At 42.5% G+C, this 22,313-nt stretch overlaps 2 protein-coding genes across 4 annotated transcripts; both read left to right on the top strand.

Moving 5' to 3' along the window:
- The first annotated feature begins 5,285 nt into the window (after window positions 1–5,285).
- Window positions 5,286–11,213, top strand: ankrd67 (ankyrin repeat domain 67). Its single transcript, XM_064303203.1, has 4 exons — window positions 5,286–5,560; window positions 7,366–7,638; window positions 8,641–9,190; window positions 10,370–11,213. The coding sequence occupies exons 2-4, from the start codon at window positions 7,391–7,393 to the stop codon at window positions 10,841–10,843; spliced, it is 1,272 nt and encodes a 423-aa protein (XP_064159273.1). The 5' UTR covers window positions 5,286–5,560; window positions 7,366–7,390; the 3' UTR covers window positions 10,844–11,213.
- A 678-nt stretch (window positions 11,214–11,891) lies between these two features.
- ccnl1a (cyclin L1a) lies at window positions 11,892–21,765 on the top strand. Of its 3 annotated transcripts, none has more exons than XM_064303200.1 (11): window positions 11,896–12,217; window positions 12,649–12,723; window positions 13,241–13,350; window positions 15,733–15,853; window positions 16,153–16,214; window positions 18,694–18,793; window positions 18,975–19,079; window positions 19,165–19,306; window positions 19,430–19,541; window positions 19,634–19,732; window positions 20,875–21,765. In XM_064303200.1, the coding sequence occupies exons 1-11, from the start codon at window positions 11,972–11,974 to the stop codon at window positions 21,266–21,268; spliced, it is 1,566 nt and encodes a 521-aa protein (XP_064159270.1). In that variant the 5' UTR covers window positions 11,896–11,971; the 3' UTR covers window positions 21,269–21,765. The 3 variants fall into 3 exon arrangements, with proteins under 3 accessions (XP_064159272.1, XP_064159270.1, XP_064159271.1); XM_064303201.1 differs by lacking the exon at window positions 11,896–12,217 and adding an exon at window positions 13,927–13,966; XM_064303202.1 differs by lacking the exons at window positions 18,694–18,793; window positions 18,975–19,079; window positions 19,165–19,306; ... (1 more) ...; window positions 19,634–19,732; window positions 20,875–21,765 and adding an exon at window positions 16,436–18,430 and having other exon boundaries at window positions 11,892–12,217.
- Window positions 21,766–22,313: the final 548 nt, after the last annotated feature.

The raw sequence follows: 22,313 nt of genomic DNA, 5'->3' as shown, positions 1-22,313 counted from the left end.
ATAAACAGGGCTGCCTGAAAAATATACGCAGACCGCTGATTTGTATATAATTTTTCCTGCCCCCCCCTTCACAGAACCCTAAGTCTGGATTCGAGCCAAAAGCTGAAAGTGGTTCCCTTTCAGGCAGTTAATGACACACAAGCTTATGTAATCCCAAAAACGATTTGCCACTTTGATGGGGTAGTACACATTGAAGATGATTTATGTCAATTACTCCAAAAAAATATTTTGATACATATCTGAGGGCTTTCCATTACCTTTCCATTTACCGTGCTCTCATAATCAATGCTCAAAATTAAGTTAAAGTGTCTTTTTGGTAAGTGGCTAAAACAAACATTTTAAGGACAGCCCGTTGATTTAAAACTACTGATATTTATTGTCTTGGCTTCTACTGACATGGTAAGTATTGTTCCTTAACATAACATAACATGATATAACGACGAGAACAGGCCATTCAGCCCAACAATGCTCGCCATTTTCTTTGGCTTTGGTTTTGGTCCATTGGTTTTGTTTCCTGTAGTGGACAATTATTCTTGAGAAAGAAAAATAACAATAAGTCTTCTACATGGTCAGGCAAGGATTTTGATGATCCTATATACTTTGCTCTTTTAAAATGTATAGACCCTTAGATCAGACTTTTAGTATAACAGGAAATGGGTTTTCAGTACTTCATAGGCATTTGGCAATTGTGCTCAGCAGATGACAATGAGATAGTGTACAATCTCCATTTAAAGCAGCATGAAATGGTTTATTTCCAAGTATGTTTTGGAATGAAAACATATCATTATTAACGGTAATGCCCTTCATCTGATATCAATTGTTTCGTTATGCTCTACGTCACTTGGCTTCACATGGAATCAGTTTCAGAACCTGCGCCTACTGAAATGCATAAGACAAACCAAAATGCTTATGGAAGATCCAATGACTTTGAAATGTGATTACAATTTATTTCCTCGTTTTTTCCCAGTACAAAATGGCACAACTATGCATTTCAAGTGGTACCTCTTCTGCAGATGACCTTGGCCAAATACAATGCTTTAATGTGTTTATGTTATGTCTTATATTTTATATCATGCCAAGCTTGTGGAAAGCTGTTCCATTAGCAATATGGAAATCATATGGAGAATGCAGTGAGCTCAGGGATTCTGAGTTTGCCTGTGTGTGTTCATCTGAGATGATTTGAGACAAAAGTGTTCAGAAAAAAAGATTTATCTGCACATCTGTATATACCATAGATGTTAATGGGCCAATCAATTACATGAAAATTGTTTTGTCAGCAGAGGACAAAAAAGGCCTTTAGTATAATGGTTATTCTGAGATATGCTTATACTGGTCATTGGCAATGTTAACACATGTTAAGCATTATGGCAGCCATTATGGCTATGTTATTCTGAGGCCAAACCTATCCATAACTAAAAGTGATTTTAATCTGTAAACAGAGGTAAATTAGATGGGGTGTGCTGCTTGGGTTTGTCAGTCATGTTATGATCAGAGATACACTTTAAATGAGGATTATCATTAGAGGACCATAATTACTTCAAGTCTAAACTAAGCACAACCAGCTCTCTGAGCCTGGATTCTCTGCCTCTCAATTTCTAAGGAACAAATGGCATCTTCACTAGAACCCATACCAATTCTGGCTCCATCAAATGCAAGCCATGGTTCTCCTAAACACCAGGTGGGAATCCATGAAGTATTGTACAGTTTGATTAAATATATATGTGCGCCTTGCCCCCTACATTTTAAGACTGCAAAATTCCGTATCAATTCCCAAGTCAACTCCTATAAACTTTTTTATACTGACAGAGTACATTATATCCATTGGAACTCGTTTAAACTGTGAATGTTTACTTTCTGTCTTTTTCTCTTTAGCAGAAATCTAGATACTCGCAGCACTCCCTCAAAGCTAATGGACACTTCTGAAAAAAAGACATTCTGTAGTCATTCTTCAGAGTCCTTTGGCTGTCTTACAGTAAAAGTAAGAGAAACTCTCCGGTGAGATTTCCCACTCGGCTTTTCCCATATGGCACAATTTTAACAGGAGAGGACACATCTGGTTGTGAAAGTGCGTGCTTGAGCCGGAGAGAGTGTGCTGACACATCCTCCGTCCACACGCACACATGCAAACACGTACACACGAGCACATATTTAATGGCACCGTAGTGCTGTCGGTCTTTTTCGATTTTCATTCTTCGGATTCTCTCGCTTGGTGCCCGCTGGATTTATGCACAGTCATTTGGCTTCGGATTCCTGAGAGCGACGCAAACTGTGCACTTCAGAAAGGAGCCGCACGTGTTTCCAAACGCATCCACAGCCCATTATTTATGAACAGGCCCCCACGGGGTGGCACTGCATCTTAATTACTCCACATTTCACTTTAAAAAGCTTTTTGTTCTAACAATGTTTATACCTTACCAGCCACCTATCGCTGATATAAATTAATATGCCTAATGCTTTTGTCAAAAAGAGTGATATTCACTGTTAAAAAAACAAAAACAAAATGCACTTGTGTCATGGCGTGGTCTTATAATGGGAGAAATGCACTTTACATCAGTGAACTTGTGTTGTGTCACAGTACAACTTCTCTTAAAGCTACTTCAATCTACAATGGTTTATACCAACGTATATAACTTTCATTCCTTTGCCAGAGGTGTTAGATGTAGCCAATGAGAAGCATTACATATATTGCTCCATGTAGAGAAATTACATATTAGTCAGATTTTACCAGCTTTTCAACAATGAAGCCCTTCATGTGTTAAAAGTGATATGTGCGACCTCATTGGTAGATCTGTAAATGAAAGCACAGTAGGATGAATGGGTTGATTGAGGAATAATGACCATGGCACATTTCATTTCAAATTGGGATGCTTTTGAATTGGGAGGGTTTGCTGTGGAAATGCCTTGGCATTGTATTTTTTAAAGTCATAATTACCAACTGTCTCTCTTTTCCCCTCCAATTTGGAATGCACCATTCACAATTGGATTCTTACCTCATTATCTGTAACATCTTCCATCAATTTGGGAGGGTGCACACTGGCACCTGTGTCCTCCAGCTCATATAAAGCACTGGCATGGTCAGGCTCTGCACTATATGACACAACATTAGGAATAAGTGTCTCAGCTGGTGTATATCATTCCCAACAATCCAGGACAATTTGAGGAGCAATTCAACCCATGCTATCTTTATCCCACTCATCTCACTCCATACTGTCAATCACATTCAATCCTAGACTTTCATGAGCTTTCTTTGCTGCACTCTGTTCTCTTCCATCTCCTCTTCTCTGCCATCCTTTATGGCAGTATTAGTCATCGAGTGAGTGAGCTAAACAACCTCATGAAATAAAACACTTCACAATATGCAAACACCAGAAAGGACCCAAAATGAATCATGAAAGCAGTTAACAGCAGTTGACAGCACCCAGGAGGAATCGAAACTACACTTTTTTTTACCCATTTCTTCAAGCTAGCTAATCTGGCTGCTCCAGAAATCTTGGAGTTAAAATATAAACAACCAGCATGCCCAGGTCTTTTATTTAAAAAGATGGATGCCTGAAAACATTTATGAATACTTCCTGCTAAATTACCCCCTTTATCCACCACTGTCTGTGTATATTTGACCAACCCAGAACTGTCCCTTGAATCATGCCCTTATGCAGGCCTATTGTGTAGCATTTCTCAAGTAAATGTTGTTCAAAATACCTGCCAAAAGGTGGCCTTAAACCGGAAACCTTTGTGACCATACTGCACACAAGCGTTAGCAGAAGCTACACCGCTTCACCCCAGCCTGAGAAACTACTTCCCAACCCTCGGGTGGGCATCTAACACCTCTGCCCTATAGTGGGAGTTGTTTGCACTGTTTTGTGACAGACTGTAGAATTATTGCAGTGTTTCAGTCCTTTTCTGATAAGGAGGCAGCTCTCTCTTAAATGCATTCGGGTTTTGCTAGAAGGAGAAATTACAAATAGATAGAGGATGTGGTGGAAACAGAGAATACTTATCACTGCAGATTCCATTACACAGAGGGTCTGGGCAAGCGTATGACTGATATGACAGTATATATAAGTATCTTCTGTTACAATCAGTGAACATGGCCAGCTTCTTTGCAGTGATTCATGAAGTCCTTTTTAATAAAGGCTGACGCAAAAGGACACATGTAAATAGTATGAAAAAGCCAGAGCTACGGTATATTCAGCATACGAGAACTGAGATCATGCCAGGAATAACTTTGTGATACTGCCCTCTGGTGGTACAGAATTTGTAATGTGCTTTGTAAGCTTATATCTCCCCCTTGTGGAAAATGTGTGGGATATACTGTATGGAGTTACTGAAAGTCCATCTCCTTTATTTTGGTGACTAACATGGAAGTTTAGCACGTTTGACGCAAGTTGTACAGTTGTTAAGGTAAGGTAAATGTGGATCGATGTCATTAAAAAGTCAAATGTATTAAACTGAGTGTGGGGAAATGTGTCTATTCAAAAATCATTCGGATTTTGGATGGACAGCCCAGGTAATACTTGTAAAAAAGTGAATTTTTATAAACCACATTAAAGGGTATATAAACTGTGTGATAATGGATACAACATGGCATGGTCTTAAAAATTAGCAAAATTGTACATTGCCGATAAAGAAAATTACCTATAAATATGGCCTTATAAAATAAAAAAATATTTAAGCTATGTTTTGTGAACAATATGAGGTCTGGATGCAACTGTGTACAAACAGGCACATGCGCACGTGCACACACACACACACACACACAGTGTGAAAGGCATGATGGCTTGGATAAGAATTTCAAGCATAAAATATAAAAATAAAAACGAAAAGAACTTGCACTGAACACTTTGTTTAAAATATTATATTAACTCATTAGCGAACTATTTGAGAAAAACGTATGCACAAACAATCACCAGCATTTTGGATTTTATTCTGCAATGCTCCTCTATATTCCAGGCTATGTAAGAGGGAGATAGCATGCACATTTTTCATATATACTAATACAGGCTGACATTGCCTACAAGTCTAATTCAAATCAACATTTGACTTAAGAATAATACCTACATTTATCCTTAAGCCAATTACTTTGTGGTGGGACTACAAATTTCAAAAGGCAGGAGTATTTACAATTGTAGAACCACGCCGTTCTTATTAAGCATAAGTTCCACGTGACACCCAGCCAGGTGTAATCTGAGGAGCAGGAGGATTTAAGAAAAGCCCACCTTAGTGTGGGCGGGGTTGTGAAGATGCCACCTTGTGCCCTCGGGAGGGTGGCAGAATCTGCACTGCCACCAAAAGTGGCAGGTGCATGCGCACTGTAGCATTCTAAGGCGCTGTTATTCCGCTTTGCCCTCCCCGTAAATAGCATCACACAATATCGTACACTCTTCTTAATCCTGTCTCCACGGCAACCACTCTTGGAAGAGAAACATTTTCAGCATGGTATGAAGGGAAGGCGGACGGACTGGAATTTCATGTTAGAACGCGCTGAGGGACTACAGGAAGCTGACGCTTTGCTGTGAGCCCTGGAGGGTTATGCACTTCTTCACCGAGTAGACAGCACAAGGTAACTTTGGTGTCATTTTGTGGACTGCCTTAAATTCATTGGTATGCTCAAGTACAGTAAGTAGCATTAAAAAGTACTGCAGATCTCTCTAGTAATGTGCCAGCTGTCCAGTAACTGACTGAGTGCCTGAACAAGCATTTGTGACTGATGCCTGATTTAATCATGAAAGCTGCCACCCTCAGATGATAAACATACAGGTTTATCAAAATGCCCCTCAACTTCTTCTCATTTTATTTCTGTATTTACGTGCAATCTGCTTCTTTTGCCATGTGAGTAAATTGATGTAAACCACACAGACCCTGTCCCCATGTCTTCAAATGGGTTGAAATTTCTGTGGTGAAGTACAATATTCTGCAGTAAAATCTGATACAAAAGGAGAATTAGCTGGAGACGTCCACCCACACAATCGCACGCCCTGACAGTTCACTTACGCCCCCCCAGAGATCCCACTGCTCACAGCTCAGCTTGGCAGAGCAGGGTGAGAGCAAAGCCTTCTGGGTAAAATTCCTCAGGAGTGTTAATACCTAGCAAATGCACAGTAATGCATTATGCCTAACTGATAGGTAGCATGTGCAGGAGGTATGCTTGTGGTCATTTGCATGGCATTAAAAAACCCTCTGCTTTTGATTTACATTTTGTCATTTCCTTGAAGACAGAATTGTGGATATTGTCATGCCAGTGTTTAACTCTTCACTATACCCACTGTGTGCTTGACAGCTGAAATTGTTTTTACTGCTTGACCTGTACTGGGAATGATTACCCTCACCAGATTTTGCAATGAGTTTAAACAGGAAACAACCCCCCCCCCTACCTGCACTGCAAACTTGGCTTGTCAGTTTGACTCTTAGGTGTGGGCAATGACATTGCACCCTGGAGAACTCAGAGCTTAATCTAAATTTCTTCAGTAAATGTTCCGTTGAATAGATTGTATACAAAAACAATGTAAGTTACGTAAGCTGTTCTGTGTAAGAACGCCTGCTGAATGGGGTGGCAGAGTAGTATAATGGGTAAGGAACTGGTCTTGTAACCTAAAGGTCACAGGTTCAATTACTGGTTAGCAAGGTTGAGCAAGGTACTTCACCTGCATTGCTTCAGTGTATATCCAACTGTATAAATGGATGCAATGTAAAATGCCATGTAAAAGTTGTGTACGTCGCTCTGGATAAGAGCGTCTGCTAAATGCCTGAAATATAATGTAATGAAATTAATGCCTAAAAATTAAGATACACACTGTGCCTGCTTCCATTGACCACCTTGGCCAAATGTAGCCAAGTAAATATGTATCCTGCTCATTCAACATTCACATCCGACAATGACTGATAAAGCAGCTGAGCTTTGGGGGGAGAAGGGGCAGTCACAGGCTTCATGTGCTCAACTGCTGTGAAACCAGTCTTTTTCCTCCATCTGTCTGCGTTACACAAGCAACTCCCGTCAGTCTGGATCTGTTCATATCTCTCCCTGTCCCTCTCTCTCTTCACTGCATGTAAATGGGTACACCATGTTCTGGTTTGGCATCAAATATTCTCATTCATGCCAGCACTTTTCAAGCCTCATTTTTTGAAGCGAAGGAATCATGAAGAAGTGCCTACGTACAATTATATAATAGCTACAATCCAAGGAAACTGTAAGTACTAAAATGATTCAAAAGTCTAAACGCTTTTCAAAAGTACACTCATTTTCAAATTTCAGCTGCAAATCAGAATAAACAGCCCCTTGAAAGGACTGGACAGCATCCTATGCACATGTGCAGTAGAGTTCCTCCTGCCTGACCCAGCGCTGTGGATGTGCTCCTCCCTGTCCTCCAGTGTCCCGTGCTTCCAGAGCCTGGCCATGCGTGTCCCGCCGGAGGTCCTGTGGGCATGGATGGAGCTGCACGACTCGGTGTCCCTGTACGCAGCCGAGAAGAAGATCCGGCGGGCCGCCGGGCTCAAGCGCTGGCAGCTGCAGCGCTGGCCCCGCCTGCCCCCGGGGCACCAGCACTCGCCCCTGGACGAGCGCAGGCTGCACCACGCGGCCTGGAACGGCTGTCTGGACCAGGTCAAAGCCCTCCTCGAGCTGCCCGTGCCGGCAGACTGCCAGTGAGTGTCTTTCCACTGCTCAGACCTCCAGGCCGTCCAAGCCAAACATGTGGAAGCCTATGTCCCCCATTCAGTTAGGTCTGCGTTACTGCCCTCTGAACTTTTCTCATTGTTTCACAGGTGTATTAGTTATGAGCGCATAACCAGGTTTAGCAAAATACAGCAGACACCACATCACAGGATGGTTACGCATACTTCCATTTGTTATTCTTAATATGAAATATGAAACAAGATCATTTTGGTCAATGTAACTTCTTGCTGGGACTTTCATTACTCCGCGGCACAAATCATAATTATTACTCAGTTGTCCCTAAGGACACTTGCAAGAAATTATTTTTATTCACATATTCATTTTAACATTGTTTCTCAAATTAATGTTTATTTAACTATAATACTGGCAGCTTTTGACCAATGCTATTGCTGTCCTTGTTCCTCCAGTGATAAATGCACAGCATATGTTTAATGCATCATGCCAAATTAGCGTTGTAAGTACATATGACTGTCTGCCAATAGCAATGCAATTAGCCATAACATAACGAAAGTGGTACTGAGCTCCTTTCCATTTATATATATATATATATATATATATATTCCATTTATATATATATATGTATCATAATGTATCATATATATATATATCATAATAATACATGGAAATCAACAGGCTTCCCATGACCAGGATCAAATGTATCAGACATTATTATGTTGAGATTTGTGATTGTCTAAATTTATCTTCTTACAGATTGAACAGAATATGGTTTCCATGACTACTCAGACACTTACTTATATGTGCAGACTTCTTAGCTTCCATGTGTTAATACATAACCAGTGATCTCAAAGAAGCTGATTAGCATACAGTATATGTCTTAAATGATAATGAGGTTCTTCCTCTTGTGAGGTTTAACGATGGGTTTTGAATCCTTGAGCATACAGATCAAAAATGTTTTTGGCCTCATTTTTTTTAAATCCGGGGTCCTCTGAATCTGTTGGTCATGTCTGCAGGGACCCCCAGGGCTGGACAGCCATACACCACGCCGCGTTTGGTGGCCACCTCCCTGTGGTTAAATTCTTGCTCCGGAGAGGCACAGAAGTCAACTGCAGGGACTTCTTCAACTGCACGCCCCTGCACCGGGCCTGCTGGAATGGCCACGCGCAGACGGCCGAGAGCCTCCTGCAGCAGGGGGCCTCCCACGAGATGCGAACCTGCTCCGGCCAGACCCCCCTGCACCTGGCCGCGGCCAACGGCCACCTGGAAACGGTGCAGGTCCTGCTGAGGTTCCACGCCCAGGCAGACTCCAGGGACATCCACAAATGGACCCCGCTGCACTGGGCGGTGTTCGGCGGGTGGGGGGAGATGGTGCAGCTGCTCCTGGGGCAAGGGGTGACGGCGGACGGGGACGAGGGCGGGGGCATGAGCCCCCTGCAACTGGCCGTGCTGGCCGGGAACGAGGCCAGCGTCAGGCTCCTGCTGCGCTGCGGTGCCAGCGCCAACGCCAGGGGCCAGGACGGGAGGACGGCCCTGCACGTCTGCGCGACCTCCGGCAACAAGAAGGTGATCTCACGGTCTTCTTTTAAAACAGACAGAGGATCTCTTCTCTCTTCTTCCTTCTTTATGCTTGTCTCTTTTAGAGACCTTCATATGCATCGCTAATTTTACTTCATCAGAGATCAGAACGCAAGTACTGCAGCTAATATAAAACCTCTGAAAATGTGAGATGTTTAGGGCGTCCCAGAGGGGTGCGTTGACAATGCAGTGTTTTGTCAGCAAGTGAGCTAAAATAAACCGATGTTGATTCAGTGAAGATTGAGAGTATGCAGTCAGCATTTCTATTTTTTTTTTCATTTATGGCTCTACTCACCTGCAGAATATTTTCTAGTTTTTTGACTGAGCACATTTCTTCAAAAATAATATACCCAATAAACCCATTATACCCAATACTGTAGTCTACACTCCAAATGAAGGTTTGCGAGGAGTTAACATTCAATATCCTGAGTCAACTGCTATTATATGTGGAACATACTTACACAGTTTTACCATCCCCATTACTGATTTGATACATTCATACTGTTACAAAAACACCACTCTTGTCAGAGAAGCTAGGTGGTAGTGTTGCCCCATGCTCTGGTCAGTCAGGTGGATGCAGTCAGTCAGCATCAGCTGCATATGAAGTATGCTACTCCGCACAGCTTAGGGCAGATCTGCTAAGTGAACATAAGTGGTGACTGGCAGTGCTTATCTGTCCTCTTCCAAATCAATGGAGCATATTAAAACATGGCCTAAAATTTGTGTTGAGAAAAGGTTTCATATTATAAAGTAGAACTACTCTGAATTGTTGGCCTCCTGTTAGCAAAATGTCAGTCCTTACCGTTATAGCTTGACTACAAATACATTTTCAGCAAATAAGCTAACGTTTTGGTTTGACAACTAGCTTTCAAAAACATTTCAGGACATCTTGTCAACTGTCCAGCAAATATGTAATATATGTATGATATGTGTGAATTATCCCATAAAAACACAAACAGTTAAACAAAATGTTATAATCTAAAGTATTTTTGAAACACTGTCCATAAAAAATCACTACTTTCTATATCCCCAGTCTTTATAATGTATACCAGATAATTTTTATTTTACTGCGCATGGGAGAACAGAGAGGGGAACAGATGGCACTTGGCAGGACACAGCACAGTGCTGATTTCCTGTGTTCTTAAAGCTGTTTGGTCTCTCCCCTAGATTCTTCAGCTGCTGCTGACTGGGGGCGCTGAGGTGGGGGCTGTGGACACAGATCACGTGGCCCCGCTGCACCTGGCAGCTGGGGCCGGCTCTCGCGCCGTCGTGCACCTGCTGATCCTGAGCGGGGCCGGGCTCAATGCACAGGACCGCCTGCAGATGACCCCCCTCCACCACTCGGCCATGCGGGGCAACACGGAGGCAGCCAAGCTTCTGCTGTACTATGGGGCCAAGGTGGACGTGGCCGAGCGCCTGGGACGGACGCCCCTCCACTTAGCCTCCGAGAAGGGCCACTGCGAGATGCTTCGTATCCTGTTGGAGGGCGGGGCCAACCCACTGCTCCGGTCACACTGGCAGGAGACTGCCAGTGACATAGCATCTGAGCATAAGCAGCACAATGCACTGCAGGTCATTCAATCGTACCTGAGGACCCTGCAAAAGACCCATGCTAAGGGCCGGCAACACAGCATCCTATAGTAGCTTCTAAGATGAAGCTACAATTACAATGGTGTTTGTCTGTTTGTTACAGTGAATTGTAAGTTACAATTCACATGATGTGGTTATATATGCACTGGTCATTTAAATATTTTTAAGCCTAACCAATTAACATTTTTTAATCTAGTAAATTATATAAACACTTTACAAAAATTGTATATTAAACTACGCTAAAGCCAATTCCTTTATTTAGCAGTACTTTAATTGCTGATTCAAAAATCTCTTAATCGCATTCAATGATTCGTGATATTTAGTTGTTTTATGAAATGTATGCAGTAATAAAAAATAAATGTTGGTGCTATCTTCCGTGGCCTAAATGTCTAATTTGGAGTAACGTAAATAATGTGATGTAGGCCTACCTATTTATGTCGTAATTGTTACTCTCAAAGGTCGAAAGTTTTCATCTCTGAAAGGCAAACACATTATCTTGCAACCAAAGTGCCGACTAAAACCGAATCAGCCACAGAAATCCTTGCAACATATCAGCTAAGTTAAAAAAGTGGAGTGAACAATTTGGCGGGCTACTTGACTCACTCGCATTACGTTGAACATACGTAAGTCTGCCCGTCTTCCCATGTTACGCTTCCAGGCATAGAAGCAAACGATCGCGATATTCGCGGAATGATATGTTCAAAACTTAATGGAGAAGAGGTGATGTTTTCCTGGAAACGACGTCACGGGAACTTCCACCGCCAAAGTCTCAATAAACTAAAATTTACAAATGAGTTATTTGGTAGGCGCTTTTGGTCAAAGACTAATCCGAACACATACATAAACAAACTTTGTGAAATGAAATCGAGATAGTACGTTATCACAATTTATTTAATTCGATTACGAAGCAAGAGTATATATGATTTCAAGTTCATAAACAAGACATGTCACAAATTTCCACTACTCTTTAAAAAAATGATGTGAAAATAAACGTAATGGCACGCTTATATTCTGTTCTGTTTTTAGTGCGCGAACGGAACGCGGATGAATACAGTCCTCCAGCGATACACTAGCTGGTAGTTTGGCAGCGTACTTACGTCATAGACGTACCGTCCCTTCCTCATCTCTTCCAGGCTGGCTGCTTGTGTGTCGTGTGGTCTGGTTTCGATTGAGGAAAAGATGGCCACTGGTGCTTTCTCGACTGCTCCTATCGTTAACACATCCACAAGCAATGAGGGGATACTAATCGGCGATAGGGTGTATTCGGAGGTTTATCTCACAATTGACAACTCGCTTATACCTGAAGAAAGGCTCTCGCCCACACCGTCTATGCTCGATGGCCTCGACCTCCACTCCGAAACGGACCTACGCATTCTAGGCTGCGAACTAATCCAGTCTGCCGGCATTCTTCTACGGTTGCCACAGGTATGTGTGTGTTGCGGAATATGCTCATTCGAAATAAATCATTCTATAAACGAGACCATAAAAACCAATCGTTTAAGAACACTTGTCAGTCAGAAGTTCCCACATCTGCTGTGTACCTCATAATTTTTTCTCGGGTCATATCCGCTAAAAATACACTCGGCTAACCGTAGCGAACATGGCATAGTTAGCATAAGCATGCTATTGGGAATTTGTGAAACGTTAGCAATTTTTAAATCACGTAGCAACGTTTAACACGCGAGTCTTATCTTATTGTTTTTTTTTTTTACTTCGTTCGCGATATTTGAGTTTTCAGTCGGCTTGTTATTGAGAATGAGTAATGACAAAAACAAAATGGCGGACACAAAATTGAGGGCGCCTTCAGTGAATAGACTACAATGTCATATTTCAGTAATTTCTCTTTACTTTTGTAGGTGGCTATGGCTACTGGGCAAGTCCTGTTTCATCGATTTTTCTACTCGAAGTCTTTCGTCAAACACAGCTTCGAGGTAAGTGCACTGTCAGTTGCGTTGTCGGGAGTTAACGTAATTACAACGCTCTTACTGGCAGCCATGTTGTGACTAACGTGAGCTGCTTGTGAGCTCGGTCAGCAAGGTAACGTTAGGAAAGGCCTGCTCACTGCTAAGCTATATATACAATTGCGCATCGATTTAATTGTTTGAAATCGATGTAAATAACAGTAAATCTAACGCCACTAACAAACCAAACGTAATGCAGATTGGTTCACTTAAAAATCTCATGGATTTATTGTCAGTGCTTGCCGGTAGTTAAGTAACCAGTCCTACAGTTTGCGTCAGCCAGAAAGCGAGTGCCCTTAGCTGCGAATCTTACGACGTCACTCCCTGCGAACAAAGGCAGTTGTCGAACGAGTTCGCAATAAAGGACTGAAATGGCTAGCAACTTTAAGTGGACGAATACATTTATGTTGTATTTACCCTGGTCTTTTTTAGACAGCTCCGCCTTTTTAGAACCGTGTATTACCGAAAATCTGTATTGTTTCCCCAGATTGTTGCTATGGCCTGCGTGAATTTGGCCTCCAAGATCGAGGAAGCGCCCCGACGAATAAGGGATGTGATCAATGTTTTCCATCACTTGCGACAGTTACGAGGAAAAAGGTAAGCATCTCATTCTAGTTTCGACTTCCGATGTTTTACACCAAAAGTTCAATGTGTTTTTCCTCAACTTGTTGTGCCACCACCCCAGCAGCTTCTTTCCTTTGTTATGGTCTAGAGAACTGTTCTGTTGAAACCTTATTGCTGATGTTAATTCCATTATCCTGTTTACCATAAACTAAAATGTGTAAGTAGTGAAGTGTTCTCATTACTTGGAAACTTTGCTTTCATTTGAATTACTTGTTTTTGTTTCATGAATGTTCAAATCCATCTTAACTTTTCAGTTTTCATCAATTGTGATTTTAAGGGTAATTGTAGTGACTTGTCCTTTTAGGTCAAGTTCTTGTCTCAACTTTAATTGTTATGCTTTATTTAATTAGTTAAAATTATAAATGCAGTTTATCTGTTTAGAAATTGTATCTTCAGATTCTAGATACAGCAGCTTCAATCTGTGATCAGGAGGACTAAGACAAGGGTTTAGATTTCCTTTGTCTTTTTGTATTGGAGGAATCTGTTCAGTATTGAAACAGAGCCATGGTATTAACTTGAGTTCTTTTTTCCCTTGCAACCAACTAACAGCGACCAGCTACATTTACCAAACCCTGGGTGATGTGGAATGGTACGTAGAGATGAAGCTGTCGGCATGGCAACAGTGAGCGAAGTGTCGCATTCCCCCCTTCCTCCCCCGGGAGAAGCCAGTGGTCTGAGAGCGGGTCACTGGGATCGGGGACGACAGGTTGGCCGCTGGTTCGAGGCATCTTGGAAACTCCTGTACCTCAGTCTAAGCTTTTGTGTGTACTGCTGGTAAACTTAAAAAAAGAAAACAATTTAATGTGACAGCAGTGAGTCTAAATTGCATGCCACAGCTTTCACAGAAACATCACTTACACCTTGTATGTAGGATTTAAATGTGTGAATAATAAGTCCCCACATCACTGATGTACACTAGAACAGGTTCTTGGTTCTATCCAGTACTTGATAACACTGAGAAATTGTTGGAAATCATCATTTGCAACAAGTGGCTAACAGGTTGTCATTGGATTTCACTCTTAAATGTAGCAGTCTTTGCCTAGGGGAATTTTTCAAAAATTGCTTATGCTTTATTTTATATGTTTGTAGAATGCGTTTTCATTGTAGTCCAATTTAGTTCGGTAATCGTGGATGATCTTAATGGTTGTCAGAGCTTGTGTATTTAGTGATCTGAAATTATACGGTTAGCAATCTTTATACAGTTATAGTTTTAGTTTTGGCTACATTAATTTTGTATGCCACTTTTATACATGCTTGTGTAAACCCATTTATGTGTTGGTGCCATTGTAGTAATAGGATTGTTGACCTTATGTCTGTAAAAAAAAAAAGAAATGACACTAAAGGCTCCATTGATCTACTGTAGAAGTTCAACTTGATCTCTGCAAATGAGTATGTTTACATATTTGATTAATGAGGACAGGTAGTGGTAGTATTATTTTGGCATTTATAGTCAACCACGATGCACTTAGCTTTTCACTAGTGATTTAGTACAATCTGGTACTGTCCAGAAGCTCAGATTTATTGTATTTTCGCTATAGGTGATGACCCTGATATGATCCTGCTTTTAGTTATGGTCTGAAAACTGTATTGGCAGGAGCATGGTTTATTTTTACCATGTCTGTCATGTGACCCGAGAGAAAAACAGTGAAGCTGTTCTCAAGGTATGTGTTTTAGATGAGCTGTAAATGTTGAACTGAAAATACACAAGAAACCAGGTTGAATTGAGATGAAGAATATGCAGCATCTGCAACTTTTGATGTGAATTATAGCCTAAATCCAGATGGCAAGCATGTGACAACGATTTGTGTTGAATGTGAGGCTTTGGGAAGAGCTAAATGTCGTTTGTGGTTGATGGTTGTTTGAATAGAAATCATTTGGAATTGGCATGTGGAGGTGTGTAAACTCAAAATTTGGTTCCATAATTTAGGATATTCATTGAAATGATGAATGGAAGGGGGTGGGGTTTTGTCTCAGATGGGTGAGAACCATTGGCACTAAATGTATGCAGATTTGTTATCCATGGCATAAATGGTGTAAAGTTGCCGTTTGGTTTGTGTGGAACTTGACTTTCTGTTAAAGCTGTGGTGCATGGTCAGAGAGGGTGCACATTGGTTGTTTTAGTTTCTTCTGAGCAGTGGTATTCAAAAGCTTCTATTGCAGGTACAGGAGTTAAAAAAGAAAAAAAAAATTAGAATCTGTTGCCTTTAGTTGGTTGAAAGGGAAAACTGAACTGAAGAAGTGGCCAGTTTTTTGGGGGTTTTTTTTTTTTAAAAGGGTTTTTTTTTTTTGTTTGTTTTAGTTTTGTTTTCTTTTTTTGCCTGGGAGACATTTATTTTTTATTCTTTTGCAAATCAGGAGCCCAAGTCCGTTGATTCTTGATCAGAACTACATTAACACCAAAAACCAGGTTATTAAAGCGGAGCGGCGTGTACTGAAGGAGCTGGGATTCTGCGTTCACGTCAAGCATCCGCACAAGGTGAGCACCACACCGCAGGCGGCACACTCCGCATGCACACCGCTGCTGCATGTGGCTCCATTCTGACTCCCAGGCCCCACACAGAACACTGCATGCTTCGCAAAGCTATATCATTGGTGCAGTGCCACCATGTAGACTTTGCAGAGAGCACACCTGTTTCCTGTTGGTGTCTAGTGTTGTCTTGAGTGTAGATTAGTCCATTTCAGGCTGCCATGCTATTAGGGTTAGCAAAGTTTCACTTCAGAACTCACCAGAGTTGGCTATCTCTCTAGGTACATAATTTGTCATGTCTATTACAGATTATTGTCATGTATCTACAAGTCCTTGAATGTGAAAACCAGACGCTGATCCAGACAGCATGGTAAGTGGCTGCCTGGTCACTCGTATGTGATGTCATGTCCCTAATTAACCAGCCAAATTGTTTGCTTCAGCATTCTGTAATGTTTCTGTTCTACTTCTCTGGAATTTCTTATTCAAACTTCTTTGTCTTGTGTTTTCATGGCTTGAGACTTTTTTTCATTTATGAATGTGAACGGGGAACTCAGTTTAACTTTGTCCTTTCTTTCTACTCTTTGATTAAAGGGTAGTCCATGATGGTAAGTGTCATAAAGAACCTCTGAACTCTGCTCCTCCAACCACATGACCTCAGGGATCTCCCCCCATTGGCTGCCCTTCTCGAGACAGCCAATCCAGTGAGAGCTCTCTGCCGAGAATCACTGAAGGTGTCCTATTCCATCTGGCAGCATCACCTTGTTTTCTTGGGGTGTCGAAAGGATTTGTATTTTTTGTTTTTGTTTTTTTTTTGGCTTCCAGGTGTAAATGTTACCTTTTTGTAGTTCTGTAGATTTTAAAACTGCTCTCTGCTATATTTTTCATTACGTAAATGCATCTTAAGCAGTAAATATTAGTTTCCTTTTTATTTCAGCATAGTTTTTTAAATAGACGAAATGTTTCATGATTTATTGTTGTTGCCTGCTATCTTAAACTGACATGGTCTCCAGAGCTGTCTTTCAGGCCTCTTCCAGCGCAGGCTTTGTCACCAAGGACCTGTTCTGTCATCTTCTGCGTTCGCTAGCTCTGTCGATTAGTTTACTCGTTTGCCATTTTTAAAATTCATACTTGAACCTAAATGCGAAACGTTAAAGCTCATAATTTTTTTTTTGAGCAAGCGACAGGCGTTTTTCTAGCTCTCCGTCTTCATTTGCAGTTTCTCCTACATCTGACCCCGAAGGGGATATACCATGAGGGTGTGTCTGCAGAGCTTGTTTGGGGGAGGGGGGGTACAGAATACACGTGCACGCACACACTCACTGAAGGGTGAGGAGCTGAAGTACAGGATCAGACTGGTAGCAGCCTTTTACTGCATGGGATGAGGGCAAAAGCTTTTGTTGCCTATTTAAACCAAGATACTTGGACAGCCAAATTAAAAAAGGGGGGGGGGGGGACTCTCGTTATACAGTTAATGCTTGGGTACTAGACATTAAAGTAAAAGGGGTTTGTTTGCAAAATGACTCATTAACAAGCTTCCTTTCTACATGAATTGGCCTTCTGGATAGCTATCAAATGTAAATGCGTTAAGTTCATTTTTTGCTACTTGCTGATTATTTGTGAATCTCCTAGTTAACAAGTTTGCTAATTATATTGATTAGCAAGTTGGCAACATAGAATGTCAAATACAATTAAGTTCCTCACTAGCTTATTAAAAACATGGAACTGTAGGCTTTAACCACGTAGCCCTGGGAATTGATAAACCAAATAATCTCCTAACCAGCTTGGTAGTTGCTGAATATCTACACAGAATGGCCTGGCTACAACTGATATAATGGCGTTCATAGATTTATTTCATAGCTGTTGTATGATAACATAAGAATCAATAGTGGAACCCGCTCCTGCAGCTTTGCCACATTTCTTGCTGACTATAAGCTATGCAGGATCAAAATAACTGAAGTGTCCCAAAAACTCACAACTTCATAAGAAATATAACACTGATAAAATCAAGTTGAGGAATATAATTAATAGTTGTATTTTGCCATATTCTGTATTGGTTTCTGTGGAAAGGTCCAATGTTTTCTCACACGCAGCAGAAACATGCTGGACAGCTTTATTCCAGTAGCTTCACCGCGTAGGTTGGCTGAGGGCATGATTTGCTGTTTAGTTATATACACGTCTGGGCTTGGGGTGGACAGCAGGGTCACGTCCATTTTTGTTCACTTGACTTCCTTTAAATCCTTAAATCGTTTGGCTTGTTTTGTCTTGACAACTCACTAATTGTCCTCTGTGTATAAAATTACCTACCCATTGCCACCATGTCAGGCTGCTGTTTGTTTTCACCAGTTATGACACTGGTAAGGGTGTTGTCATTGTCCTGCAATTGGACCAGGAGCAGCCTGTTCAGGAACATGCTGTACAAATCACTAGAAGCATTTCAGTAATCTATACTTCGTCATACTAGACATTCATACCCGCTGCCACACCCTCCCCCAGTACAGCACACCTTGTGCACTGAGAGAGTATGGAATGCTTTTGTGGCAGTTGCTTTTTTTTCCCTTTGTTTGCTTTAAAAAAAAAAAAAGGAAATTAGTGAACCATTATCTTGCACTAGGTGAAGTTTGTGCTGCATGCATCAGAATTTCCATGACACCCCCCCTTTTTATTTTTTTATTTTTTGGTTGGAGCTTTCATTTGTGGTGAATGTCTCGCTGTCACCATGGACACACTTTAAGGAAGAAAAGGACAAAGCTAAATTGAGTCTCCATATGAGTTGAAATGCATTAAGTTGATCCTCTCAAAATAACGGTGTAGGATATGCTGCATTGTTGTTCTACGGTTTTGTGTTTTAGGAATTACATGAACGACAGCCTGAGGACAAACGTGTTTGTGAGATTTCAAGTGGAGACCATCGCGTGTGCCTGCATTTACCTTGCTGCTCGAGCTCTTCAAGTGGGTATCTCTGTCCTCCCCCTTTATTTCCTCGTCTGATCTGACCAAATGACTCGTAATAATGTCCTCTACCTCTCCATCTCCCACTCCCTTCTCTTGTACTATTGTTTGCCTTGCTGCTTCTTTCCTTCGGTCTTGTTCAGTCCATCTGGTTCTCAAATCCTCCTTGTCTGACCACCAGATGCCCCTACCCTCAAGACCACACTGGTATCTACTGTTTGGAGCCACTGAGGACGAGATCAAGGAGATCTGCATCACCACCCTGCGGTTGTACGCCCGGAAGAAGGTGAGTCCTCACTCCGCCCTCTGCAGCCGGCCCCTGGGTCCTCAGGTAAACGGTGTGGGTTGTTAAAGGTGATCTCCTTCTTCAGCCAAATTACGACTTCCTGGAGAAGGAGGTGGAGAAGAGGAAAATGGCCCTGCAGGAGGCGAAGCTGAAGGCCAAAGGGCTGAACCCCGATGGCACCCCTGCACTCTCCAACCCCGGCGGCTTTTCGCCCGGCTCCAAACCATGTAAGTGGCACTCTTCCCCAACCCCCCCCCCCCCCCCCCCCACCCCACCCATTGCCAGATGAAGTCCCTCCCATTGCGTCCAGCGCAGCGATGGCTAATGATGCCGTTCTTGCTTTTTTTCAGCATCTCCAAGAGAGTCGAAGGTGGATGAGAAATCTCCCAACCCCCAGACGCAGAAGGTGGTGAAGAAGGAGCCGGATGACCGGCCGCAGAGCTCCAAAAGCCCCCACAATGGGTGAGTCTCAGCGCCCCCTCCCAGGAGCCCTCCAGTTTAGCTTAGACTCGAATTCTTGGGCTAACAGTCGGTGTTGTGTGTCCTCCTCCCAGCCTCAGGAAAGATAACAAGCTGACCCGGAACAGCAGGAGTGTGAGTCCATCACGGTCAAGAACGAGATCGCGGTCACGGTCCCGCTCCCCTCGCAGACAGTAAGTACTTGTCTCCCTACACACACACACATACAAGGGAATGCTTCCAGGTGGGGGTCAATGGATAGAAATAGGGCTTGTGTTGGATACGTCTTACGCCGGGCACCCACCGCACGCGTCGCGTAAGCGTCGCGTAAACAGCAGGGCGAAGCAGCGCGACGCGTAGGGTGTCTCCACTGGTTCCGTTTGTGTCGCGCAAAGGCTTGCGTAAAAGCTATATATTCCCAGTAGCTCTCGCAGTCTGCAGTGGGCTTACATCGTGTATTTCACGTTTGTTCAGGACTTTTGATTATGGGTTAAGTGAATACTTGGTGAGAGACCTTTTTCATTCTGTTAATTTGGTAATATTTCTTAATGTGTTTTTATATGTAAATACGTGAGAAAGTAAACGCTTTAAAGAATTACCATAAACTTAAATCGCAACGTAGCCTGCATAACAATCTAACAACGGTATTAATTTATTTGCTTGGTTAACAAGCGTGCCAACTTTGTGAAGAATATGTAATGATCATAATAATAATAATAATCCATAATCAACCATTGGGAATTCCCGTGTCGTCTTGTTATTCACGTCAAAACATTTATATGATCATATTTAGTAAAATCAGTTCATCGTCAAAAAGATAACAGTTTAAACTTGAAGGGATATGAATTAGTATGAACCAGTTATTTATTTATTTATTTTTACAAAACGAAAAGGCTTGTATTTTTTTTTTTTGCTGCTTATAAAATATCTGGGAGGTAACTAGGGACACACCCCCAGTAATATAAGGATGAAATATAAATCAGAGCATGTATACCTAGCATTTTAGAGCATATTTCTGTGTATAAACAGGCCACCGTGACGCGCGACAAGCCGAAAAAATAGAACAGAAGCGAAAAACTACGCTTCAGTTCGCTTGTGTCGCGCGAGCTTCGCAGCCGGTACGCGACGCGTTCGCATCTGGTGGAGACGACGTCGCCCGCTGCCGTTGTAATAACAGTACTTCAACTACGCTTCAGTTACGCGCGTAGTGCGCTCGCGGTCGATACGCGTGCGGTGGGTGCCCGGCTTTAGAGCGGGCCCCGGGGACCAAGCTTGTCAGCTAGAATGGTTGTGGTTTCTCTCAGCTCATGTCTGACTGTGTCCCCTCTGTCTGAAGTTACAACAACCGGCGGAGCCGCTCTGGAACCTACAGTTCGCGCTCCCGCAGTCGATCCCACAGCCGCAGCCCGTCGCCGCGGAGACACCAGAACCACGGGCCGTCGCCGCTGCTGCCGCACCTGAAACCCAAGCACCGGGCGGACGAGCTCAAGCTGCAGGGCCGCCACGCCCACAAGAGGAAGAAGTCCCGCAGCCGCTCGCGGTCCACCAGCAAGCCCAGGGACCGCGACCGCAGCTCCGACGCCGCCGCTGCCAAGAAGCACAAACACGAGCGCGCCGGCGGCGGCGGGCATCACCGGGACCGGCGGGAACGGTCCCGCTCCTACGACCGCGCCCACAAGAGCAAGCACCACAGCAGCAGTCACTCCAGCCACGGCCGCCACCGGCGCTGAGACGCTGTCCAGAGCGCTGGCTTCAGACTCCCACCCCCCGTGTTTCTGTGCTCTACTTTCTCCTTTGTTTTTTTTTTTTGTTTTTAATTTGCAAACCCTCAGTTTATGTAAAGCTATGGACTTGAAACAACATATTTACAGTGTAAAAGATGGCTTATGCCAGTGTATTACAAAGAACGCTTTGATTTATAAAAGCAACATTTATGGGGAAAAAAAAATAATTCAGGAAAGATCTAGATTTTGCACAGTTCAAAGAAAGATGAACACCTGGATATGTATGTTTTACTTTTTTGGACAGATGTATACAAAAGTTGTGTGCTGTACAGATATAAGGAAAAAAGGGGTTTCTCTAGATATAGACCTTATTTTTTTACAGCTGGCTGCAGACACTTAATTTCAGACCTCTTTTGTTAGAATCGTGGTGAATTTGTTACACTGGTTTTTAGTCTGCACGTGTTCGTCTGATTTTTACTCAATAAAAGACTCGGTACAAACCACTGGCCTGTTTTTCAGTTGTCTTAACTAAATGACCAATTCAGCAGAGACGAGCTGTAAACTGCAACCTTTCAGCCCTGCACCTAAACGGATTCCCAAGGTTGGCTTGAGTGAACTCCGGTTTAAAGTACCTTGCTAAGATAACATTCATAAACCTCGAGAGCAGCACTGGAGACATTTGGGCTCACAAAGATTTACGAAACCTTAGCGGAGGTTACGCGTGTTTTCTGAGGTATTCAGTGCTGCAGTGTGGACCTGTAGATTTCTGATATTGGAAAGAATTTTGTTTAGCACACTGGAAAAGAAAATTTCCTGGGTAAACCACACACCCGTGGATAAAAACACATTGAATCCTCTTAATAGGTGAGCGTTTCATTGTGAAGAAATTGAAACTGAAGGTTTCTGAATTCACGGGAACATAATTTCACAGTAAAGTTGAAAATGGCTCCTGCTGTGCTAAAATATGGCCTGTATTCCCTGTATAATATATGGGGAATACAGCCCATAATGTATTATATTGACTGCATTCTTTTGGTTATCCCCGTGTAGA

Source organism: Anguilla rostrata, chromosome 12, assembly GCF_018555375.3.
Source record: "Anguilla rostrata isolate EN2019 chromosome 12, ASM1855537v3, whole genome shotgun sequence".
NCBI classification, from domain to species: Eukaryota; Metazoa; Chordata; class Actinopteri; order Anguilliformes; family Anguillidae; genus Anguilla; species Anguilla rostrata.
The sequence above is the reverse complement of the archived record's forward strand: the minus strand, read 5'-3'. Positions and strand labels throughout refer to the sequence as shown.

What these genes read in the sequence shown, in the direction of transcription:
- ccnl1a (XM_064303200.1), top strand. Translation starts at nt 11,972, where the DNA reads ATGGCCACTGGTGCTTTCTCGACTGCTCCTATCGTTAACACATCCACA. An exon ending in TTGCTGCTCGAGCTCTTCAA is followed by an intron (nt 18,794 to 18,974) that starts GTGGGTATCTCT and finishes TCTGACCACCAG; the next exon opens with ATGCCCCTACCCTCAAGACC. An exon ending in TTCGCCCGGCTCCAAACCAT is followed by an intron (nt 19,307 to 19,429) that starts GTAAGTGGCACT and finishes GCTTTTTTTCAG; the next exon opens with CATCTCCAAGAGAGTCGAAG.
- ankrd67 (XM_064303203.1), top strand. Translation starts at nt 7,391, where the DNA reads ATGCGTGTCCCGCCGGAGGTCCTGTGGGCATGGATGGAGCTGCACGAC. An exon ending in CCCGTGCCGGCAGACTGCCA is followed by an intron (nt 7,639 to 8,640) that starts GTGAGTGTCTTT and finishes TCATGTCTGCAG; the next exon opens with GGACCCCCAGGGCTGGACAG. An exon ending in CGACCTCCGGCAACAAGAAG is followed by an intron (nt 9,191 to 10,369) that starts GTGATCTCACGG and finishes TCTCTCCCCTAG; the next exon opens with ATTCTTCAGCTGCTGCTGAC.